Source organism: Eurosta solidaginis, chromosome 2 (genome assembly GCF_040869045.1).
Source record: "Eurosta solidaginis isolate ZX-2024a chromosome 2, ASM4086904v1, whole genome shotgun sequence".
Lineage (NCBI taxonomy): Eukaryota > Metazoa > Arthropoda > Insecta > Diptera > Tephritidae > Eurosta > Eurosta solidaginis.
Window position 1 is genome coordinate 256,500,713 of NC_090320.1, and position 10,209 is coordinate 256,510,921.

Below are 10,209 nucleotides of genomic sequence, written 5' to 3' on the forward strand. Positions count from 1 at the left end.
AAAAAAGAATTCAACCCTTCAAATAAGGGAAAAAAGGTTACCGCGACCACATTTTTACTTTTTTAATTTGCTGAGCGCGTTAACAAAAGAAATAAAATTTCGAAATGTAGTATTTCGAACTTCGAAAGCCGATATCTATTTTTTGGAGGCTAACTTCGAAGAAAGGAGATAGTACTTTGTCTACTTAATCCTCAATCTCTACAAAAAAGTGGGTTTGGTGCAATACCCAGAAAAAAAGTTGATTTTGTCGCATAGTGAAATAAATTTATTCATTTTTATATTTAAAGGCGAATAAGCCTTCATGCAATGTTTGCATATCGAGTTTTATACACGGCGATTGGAAAACAATATTTCCATTCATTTTCTAAGCCTTAGTCAAACAGCAGTGAAACATTTTGCCAGGTACGGTCTAGTGTATATCGAGGTTATAAATGAAAATATAGAAAAGACAGAGGCCACGAATGCAATATCTTACATATAATGTCTCTAACAAATAACAATAAATAGCATTCGGGACAAGTTATTACATAAATTCATTAACTAAATGGTTGATATAGGTTAAGATCATAAAATAACTACTAATTGCTTAACACACTTGCTCTAACTAATCTATAAAAATGGTTATATAAACTTCGAATATTTCAATTATTAAATGGGTATATAACTTGATTTCGGTTGTATTCCGTTTTGAATTTCTGCATTTACAACTATTTGTATATGTCTATGATTCATATTGCATTCAACAATTCCTGATGATGACTTCAGACTGAAGTCGAAATATCTATCGACAAATTAAATGAGCCCTTGATTTTGAAAGTGGTCTAAGTCAAAATTTTAAAAAATCGAGTTTATCAGCTACTTGTTATCTAACCATAATAAAATAACATAATCTGAAGAGATTGGCGGTATGCCATGAAAATTAACTCGTAAAATTGAATGAATTTTTTGGTTGTTAAACAAAATATAGAAACTGTTTATTTTGAAAGTGGTTTAAGTCAGTCTGTTGAGAAATTTTGGAAAATAAATAGTAATTTTGTAATGCCTTCAGATAACGATTCAGGTATGATCAAGTAATCCTTAAAATGTAAAAATGTTCTATATATAGTTAATTGTAGACATTATCCTGCGAAGAAGTGTAAGTAATGCTCCCAAGAAATGGAAACGAATAAGAGTAATATCGTCTTCAGATGAATCAACTGATACTTTAAAAGTGAATTCGGAACCCCTACAAATGGAAGAAATTAACATGAAATCAAGAAAGAGGAGCCGAAATCAACATAATTATGCACAAAATTTAAGAAAAATTAAGAGAAATAGGGGAGAGGAATATGAAACAAAAAAGTCTAAGCTTGTGAGTGGCAAACTTTTCGAAAATAAATATTGCCTTTGTTCCAAACAATGTATAAATGCAATTGGATATGAAGACAGGAAAGCTAATTTTGATGCATTTTGAAAATTAGCAAATTTCGAAAAACAGAATTTGTTTCTGCATGGTTTGGTTGGAAAACTATTAATAAAGCAAAGGCGACCCAGAAATAACAAAGGATACATGAGAAAATGTAGTTATAAGTTTCATATAAATTTACGGATGTCAGAAGTTTCTGTTTGTAGAACTTTTTTTTTGGATACTTTTAAAATATCTTACGGAAGATTAAGCCGTGCCTTAAATGCTAAATCCCCTGGAATGGATTTACGTGGCAAAATGACTGGTTCATCGAGAAAAACAGATGAAGAAAAAATTAAAGTGGTACGAGAACATATTCTGAGTTTTCCAGCATGTGAGAGCCATTACACGAGATCACATCACACTTCAGGTCGAAAGTATTTAAGTGCTGACTTAGATATTCGAAAAATGTATGAGCTGTATGTAGAAAAATGTGATGAAAATAATACACCACGTGTGAAGGAGTGGACTTACAGGAAAATTTTCAATACGGAGTTCAACTTAAATTTTCATACTCCTCGCAAAGACACTTGCCAAAAGTGTGATTCACTAAAACTAAAAATAGAAGCATCCATTAACGAAGACGAGAAGTTGCATCTTATGGAAATTCATGATTCCCATCTTAACAGTGCCGAACAGGCTAGAAAAAGTTTGACAGAAGACATACAAAGAGCAAAAGATAACCCGAGTGAATATTACGGTTTCACATTTGATCTACAGAAAGCACTTTCTTACCCATAACTTTCTGTCTCGGTAGCTTATTATACGCGCAACATGTATGTATACAATTTAGGGTTTCATAATTTCCACAATGAAAATGCTAAAATGTACGTATGGGATGAAACAATCGCTTCAAGGCGATCACAGGAAGTTGCGTCTTGCATCTTAAAGGACATTCAGGACATTACCACTCAAAAGCATGTCATAGCTTACAGTGATGCCTGCACAGGACAAAATCGTAACATCAACATAGCTTTAATTTGGTTAAAAATTGTTCAGTCATCTGATAATAATGTTGAAACTGTTGATCATAAATTTATGGTATCCGGCCATTCTTTTTTGCCAAATGATCGGGATTTTGGTTTAATAGAAACTAAAATTAAAAAATCAAATTATTTATACATACCTGAGCATTATTATAGTTTAATAGAAGTATGTAAAAAGAAAAACCCATTTTTGGAGGTACAAATGGCTCAGAGAAATTTTATTTCGACAAAAAAACTTAAACATTCAACGAATAATAGAAAGAAAAACACCAATGGAGAAGCTGTGTCTTGGCTTAAAATTCAATGGATCAGATTTCTAACAAAATCTCCATATAAGATGTTTTATAAAACTTCCTTGGATGACAATTCCGAATTCAAAATATTAGACCTCTCACCTAAAAAAGGAAGACCTAGAATATATGCAAATATTGATTTGCCTCCATTATACACAACTATTATACCAATAACAAAAGAAAAACATAAAGATATGATGGATTTACTACCCTATATCCCACCAATTTTTCACAAACACTTCAGTTCCCTAAATATGTCATAATAAATAATTTACTTTGTTATAATGAAATGAGTTTGAATAAAATGTTAATTACTAATTAAAATGTTTCCTCGGTATAAGTCATTTATAAAGTCATTCTGTTAATTTTGAAAGTGGTCTAAGTCATTTCCAACCTTTCAAAAGCACATTTCCAGTTAAAAATGGTAATAAACTTCACAACCATAATAAATTCTTGTTTGTTGGCACTACTTTACTGTCGAAAAATCATTTTCCATAGTGCAAAAATATTTTTCAATCCTTTATAACGCAAAACTCTAATTATCTCGAAACAAGGAAAATATGACTTAGACCACTTTCAAAATCAAGGGCTCAAATAATATAATTGTATATCAAAAATTCACGTATAGTGCTTTATTAAGAATATACAAATATTTGGCCTAGAGCTCGTTAATATTTAAAAAATTCTAAAATATTTGATATTTTCTCGTTGCCTTATGCCTTACCCAGAAATGCATCAACTTGATTGGAAATGCCTTTAATAGCTTTTAAAAATATCTGCGGCAGCGCTTGCAAACATGGATGCTGATAAGTTTCTGCGCCCTTGTCATGTGTGAGAGCCCATTGCATAAAATGTGAAGATTTGCTGATGATATGTGGTGAACATAGGGCAGTTGGATTACCAATTGTGCGCAGGAAGCGATACCAAGTTTGTGCTACACAATCGTTAGTCATATCTGCTGGAATAAGTTGGGCATCTTCATCAGCTAACAAACGGGGAGAACAAAAATTATTTAAATATTCACAAGTTAAATAGTTGGTTTGAACAAAACGTATATTTATATAACCCGCTGTGAATCTAAATTTATTTGTAACGAAGTTTGAAGTTTTACAAGCTAACAGGGAAACTCGCATCAGAATTTTTAATGAGTGTATTGCAAACGTTTACCTTCGAATGATGTTTCCACTTTTTCCAAAGGAAACACACGAGTCAAAATTTGATTAAAAAAATTACAAATTCGAACATAGTGACTTTAATTTTTTACCGAAGGCATTCTTTTATCGCAATGTTTATACAGCGTTTTCAAATAAAAAATATATTTCTAAGAGTTGGGTGGGGGTATGCTTGTGTAAAATTACGATAGCACAGTTGGATATAAAGAAATGGCATATCTAATCAAAATTACATACAAATCTTCAACTCTGGAAATGCAGGACCATATGTAAACTCTAGCAAACGTGCCGTTAATGCTAAATTCACACGATTCCATTGATCAATCAACGCCATACGATGACGCCACATTGCACATGATTCTTGTAAAGTTTTCCATAGTGATGGCGAGGGAAAGCAGCGAACACAAGCAAGCAACCAAACTTCGAAGAGCACCGAGAGTACGCGTTCACATAGCTGATCGCCAACATCATCCTTTACAGTAGGTGGCGCTAGCAGAACTTCATTGATGGCTAGTAAAAATAATAGTAGTGCTTCCCATGTTTTACGATCCATTGTTTGTGATATTTGTGCGGTTTGTTGCAGAGTACGCAGTACACGATGACATAGCACAGCCTGACGATTGATCGTATCAGCGCCTTGAATAAAAATTAGTGAAACAAATTAAAAAGTCATAAAAATATGATGTATTAAAGCTTTAATTAGCGAGCACCTACCAAGCGAGGTTTGATATATAAATGGCAAGACTTGAAAATGAAGGTTAAGAAGTTTTAATAATTGCATTATATTTTTTAGCTTAATATTTACAAGATCGTAATTGTGGTTAGGCAAAATTAAGGAAATAATCTTAGAAATGCTTGTGTAAATTTTTTTTTTTATTATATTTAGGCAAAGCGCACGGAATCAAAACAAAATTTAGTTGCTCAATCGGATGCAGCCTGCACATAGAGCAACCCCGAAAGGTTAGGCTTATCGGCATGTTGTTGTTGTTGTTGTTGTAGCAGTGAAATTAAATAGGGTTACACTGAAATGACAGTCCCTGGTTGGGAAAAGTCCCGAGTCGCTCCGGTACATAGAACCAGCTGCCTTGGAAAGCGCCAATCGGCATCGCCCAACCTGTTAAATGATCATGTGATGTATCATGTTATAGTATATCAAAAACATCTCCATAGTTATCTAAAGCTCCTACATCACATAACAATAGATAGCAGACGTTACTCTAGCCTTCAGGATGTATGCAGCATTCACAGATATACTAAGTCTCTATAGGTTATCACATCCGCATATGTATCAGATTCGGATTAAAGAAGCAAAAATCGAAATAGTTCAGGGAATAAATAACTATGGGCTATGCTGAGCAAAGCCGTGGCAGCGAACCAACTTTGGAACTACCAATTGTAGTATGGATTAAATTAAGAAATTTGGATATAAACTTAATTAACAGAATACGTTATTAGAATGCGGAACTGCTAGGAATCTGGCTTTGTATAGCTGGTTGAATTAGAAAAACAGATATCTTATTCGCATTACAGCAACAGCAATAGCAAGGTGAAGTCTATGGGTGCACTTAAATCAAGGTCATTAAGATAACAATTCGACAAACAGAAAATAAAAGAAATAATTCCTTTTGGGGTTTCACCATTTTCCGAAGTGTACTTAATTTTGCCATGATACATATTTTCTACATACATACACATAACTAACAATTAAGGAAGGCTAAGTTCGGGTGTAACCGAACATTACATACTCAGTTGAGAGCTATGGAGACAAAATAAGGAAAATCACCATGTAGGAAAATGAACCTAGGGTAACCCTGGAATGTGATTGTATGACATGTGTATGAAATGGAAGGTATTAAAGAGTATTTTAAGAGAGAGTAGGCCATAGTTCTATGGATGGACGCCATTTAGGGATATCGCCATAAAGGTGGACCAGGGCTGACTCTAGAATTTGTTTGTACGATATGGGTATCAAATGAAAGGTGTTACTGAGCATTTTAAGAGGGAGTGGGCCTTAGGTCTATCGGTGGACGCCTTTTCGAGATATCGCAATTAAGGTGGACCAGGGGTGACTCTAGAATGTGTTTTTACGATATGGGTATCAAACGAAAAGTGTTACTGAGCATTTTAAGAGGGAGTGGGCATTAGGTCTATAGGTGGACGCCTTTTCGAGATATCGTCATTAGGGTGGGCCAGGGGTGACTCTAGAATGTGTTTGTACGATATGGGTATCAAACGAAAGGTGTTACTGAGCATTTTAAGAGGGAGTGGGCATTAGGTCTATAGGTGGACGCCTTTTCGAGATATCGCCATTAGGGTGGGCCAGGGGTGACTCTAGAATGTTTGTACGATATGGGTATCAAACGAAAGGTGTTACTGAGCATTTTAAGAGGGAGTGGGCATTAGGTCTATAGGTGGACGCCTTTTCGAGATATCGCCATTAGGGTGGGCCAGGGGTGACTCTAGAATGTGTTTGTACGATATGGGTATCAAATGAAAGGTGGTAATGAGTATTTTAAAACGGAGTAATCCTTAGTTCTATAGGTGGACGCCTTTTCGAGATATCGCCATAAAGGTGGACCAAGGGTGACTCTAGAATGTTTGTACGATATGGGTATCAAACGAAAGGTGTTACTGAGCATTTTAAGAGGGAGTGGGCATTAGGTCTATAGGTGGACGCCTTTTCGAGATATCGCCATTAGGGTGGGCCAGGGTGACTCTAGAATGTGTTTGTACGATATGGGTATCAAATGAAAGGTGGTAATGAGTATTTTAAAAGGGAGTGATCCTTAGTTCTATAGGTGGACGCCTTTTCGAGATATCGCCATAAAGGTGGACCAAGGGTGACTCTAGAATGTTTGTACGATATGGGTATCAAACGAAAGGTGTTACTGAGCATTTTAAGAGGGAGTGGGCATTAGGTCTATAGGTGTACGCCTTTCGAGATATCGCCATTAGGGTGGGCCAGGGGTGACTCTAGAATGTTTGTACGATATGGGTATCAAACGAAAGGTGTTACTGAGCATTTTAAGAGGGATTGGACATTAGGTCTATAGGTGGACGCCTTTTCGAGATATCGCCATTAGGGTGGGCCAGGGGTGACTCTAGAATGTTTGCACGATATGGGTATCAAACGAAAGGTGTTACTGAGCATTTTAAAAGGGAGTGGGCATTAGGTCTATAGGTGGACGCCTTTTCGAGATATCGCCATTAGGGTGGGCCAGGGGTGACTCTAGAATGTTTGTACGATATGGGTATCAAACGAAAGGTGTTACTGAGCATTTTAAGAGGGAGTGGGCATTAGGTCTATAGGTGGACGCCTTTTCGAGATATCGCCATTAGGGTGGTCCAGGGGTGACTCTAGAATATGTTTGTACGATATGGATATCAAATTAAAGGTATTAATGGGGGTTTTAAAAGCGAGTGGCCCTTAGATGTATATGTGAAGGCGTTCTCGCGATATCGACCAAAATGTGAACCAGGTGATCCAGAAAATCATCTGTCGGGTACTGCTAATTTATTTATATATGCAATACCACTAACAGTATTCCTGCCAAGATTCCAATGGCTGTTGATTTCGCCTTGTAGAACTTTTTCATTTTCTTCTACTTAATATGAGTAGGTGTCACACCCATTTTACGAAGTTTTTTCCAAAGTTATATTTTGCGTCAATAAACCAATCCAGTTACCATGTTTCATCCCTTTTTTCGTATTTGGTATAGAATTATGGTATTTTTTTCATTTTTCGTAATTTTCGATATCGATAAAGTGGACGTGGTTATTGTCGGATTTCGGCCATTTTTTATACCAAGATAAAGTGAGTTCAGATAAGTACGCTAAGTTTAGTAAAGATATATTGGTTTTTGCTCAAGTTATTGTGTTAACGGCCGATCGGAAGGACAGACGGTGGACTGTGTATAAAAACTGGGCGTGGCTTCCACCGATTTCGCCCATTTTCACAGAGAATAGTTACCGTCATAGAATCTATGCCCCTACCAAATTTGAGAAGGATTGGTAAATTTTTGTTCGACTTATGGCATTAAAAGTATTCTAGACAAACTAAATGAAAATGGGCGGAGCTACGCCCATTTTGAAATTTTCTTTTGTTTTTGTATTTTGTTGCATCATATCATTACTGGAGTTAAATTTTGACTTAATTTACTTATATACAGTAAAGATATTAAATTTTTTGGTAAAATTTGAATTTTAAAAAAAATTTTTTTAAAAAGTGGGCGTGTTCTTCATCCAATTTTTCTAATTTTCATTTAGCACATATATAGTAATAGTAGTAACGTTCCTACCAAATTTCATCATGATATCTTCAACGACTGCCAAATTACAGCTTGCAAAACTTTTAAATTATCTTCTTGTAAAAGTGGGCGGTGCCACGCCCATTGTCCAAAATCTTAATTTTCTATTCTGCGTCATAACGTCAACCCATCTACCAAGTTTCATCGCTTTAACCGCCTTTGGCAATGAATTATCGCATTTTTTCGGTTTTTCGAAATTTTCGATATCGAAAAAGTGGGCGTGGTTATAGTCCGATATCGTTCATTTTAAATAGCGATCTGAGATGAGTGCCCAGGAATCTGCATACCAAATTTCATCAAGATACCTCAAAATTTACTCAAGTTATCGTGTTAACGGACAGACGGACGGACGGACGGACGGACATGGCTCAATCAAATTTTTTTTCGATACTGATGATTTTGATAGATGGAAGTCTATATCTATCTCGATTCCTTTATACCTGTACAACCAACCGTTATCCAATCAACGTTAATATACTCTGTGAGCTCTGCTCAACTGAGTATAAAAATTATCGTACGTTTCTACTACAATTTGCAATGGTTGATTTATTAAACAAAGAAAACTCACTCTCTCCTTGTCGTGGAACGAATAAATTGTGAAAGTGGCTAATAATTTTGCGGCAATACATATTCGCATCTTCACAAATTGGTTTCGGTACACTTATCCTGGGTTGCGGATGCAATGATGTCAGCCATTCACAGTATACATTTACACAATCCTTAATAGTTTCATGCTCTTGCAACGGTAATGACAAACCAAAACAAATGACGTCCATACACCAATTCACCTGCGGAACAAATAATTCAAACACACATTCCTCATGTAGAAAAAATAGCTTCTTGTCAATACCCACCTCTTCGTCTCGCACCAAATGACTTGGTTCAGCATTTTGCGTTATACCTAAATTACTTGCTAGCTGACGTACAACAGACACTGTAACTTCACGTCCAGCAGATGCTGGAAATTTATTCAGTACACTAGAAGATTGCGCTGCACAGCTGTCAGCCGAAATTTGTGAAGAGAGGGATACCCATTCGGAATACATGTTCTCCAATGTGCACCAGCAATTGTTTATTGAAAATAAATAATTTCCACTATTTAAATGCGATTTTTCTACTGAAAACTGCAGATTTGGGGTTACATTTCTGCCAGATCGCCAGTTTTGTTTATAAAGGTGGTTTCAATATCACAGGTGAAAAAGCAAATAAGAGATGAAAAAAATATGATAAATTTTATCGACATTAGAGTGGGACAATTTTACAGCCTTTTACAAAAATGTTTTTAAAGGCCAAATTAAACGTCCTTAAGGGCTAATTAATGGTGACTCATAAACATAAAAACATAACCAGATAAAACAGCTGATCGAACCTACCTTATGGAAATCAATGTAATCGATTAATGGTGCTATACCATAACGCTAACGCCATAACCATACCATAGCCAACCAATTGGTTTTTGGGTTTTCGCCATATCCATAAGCTAAAAATATTTGAGTTGGTGAATTTATTAACTTTTTGTATATTTTATTTATTGTTTTGGATACGTTTTGACAAAGATACTTATTTTTTGTGGAATATGTTTGTAATTGTTTGCGTTTTCTTCATTTTTGTGAAATTTTCAGTATTTTTCGGTTAAGGCACCATTAATCGATCACATTGGAGATGGTTATGGATATGGGTATGGTTACCACTATGGCGTTAGGGTTAAGGAAGTTTAATTTGGCCTTTAAACCTAAAGCCATAGTCGTAACCATATCCATCTCCAATGTGATCGATTAATGGTGACTTAACCTAAAAATCGTGAAAATTTCATAAAAATGATGAAAACGCAATAATTACAAACACGTTCCACAAAAAATTAGTCTTTAGGTCAAAAAGTATCCAAAACAATAAATAAAATAATCTAAAAGTTAATAAATTCACCAACTCAAATATAAACAAATCGGTTGGCTATAAGGCCAATTAATGGTGACTTATAACCATAAAACCAGAACCAGATAAAACAGC

At 35.3% G+C, this 10,209-nt stretch overlaps 1 protein-coding gene across 9 annotated transcripts in view; it reads right to left on the reverse strand.

The window, feature by feature from the left end:
• Window positions 1-9,398, reverse strand: part of LOC137240831 (ral GTPase-activating protein subunit beta) — a 45,756-nt gene extending 36,358 nt beyond the window's left edge. For all 9 annotated transcript variants that reach the window (XM_067767666.1, XM_067767665.1, XM_067767664.1 and 6 more), the window contains exons 1-4: window positions 9,057-9,398; window positions 8,771-8,990; window positions 4,133-4,531; window positions 3,448-3,708 (exon numbers count right to left, since the gene is read on the reverse strand). In XM_067767666.1, the coding sequence (XP_067623767.1) occupies window positions 3,448-3,708; window positions 4,133-4,531; window positions 8,771-8,990; window positions 9,057-9,248 (1,072 nt within the window). In that variant the 5' untranslated portion in view covers window positions 9,249-9,398. The remainder of the gene's footprint in view (window positions 1-3,447; window positions 3,709-4,132; window positions 4,532-8,770; window positions 8,991-9,056) is intronic.
• Between the last annotated feature and the right edge of the window lie 811 nt (window positions 9,399-10,209).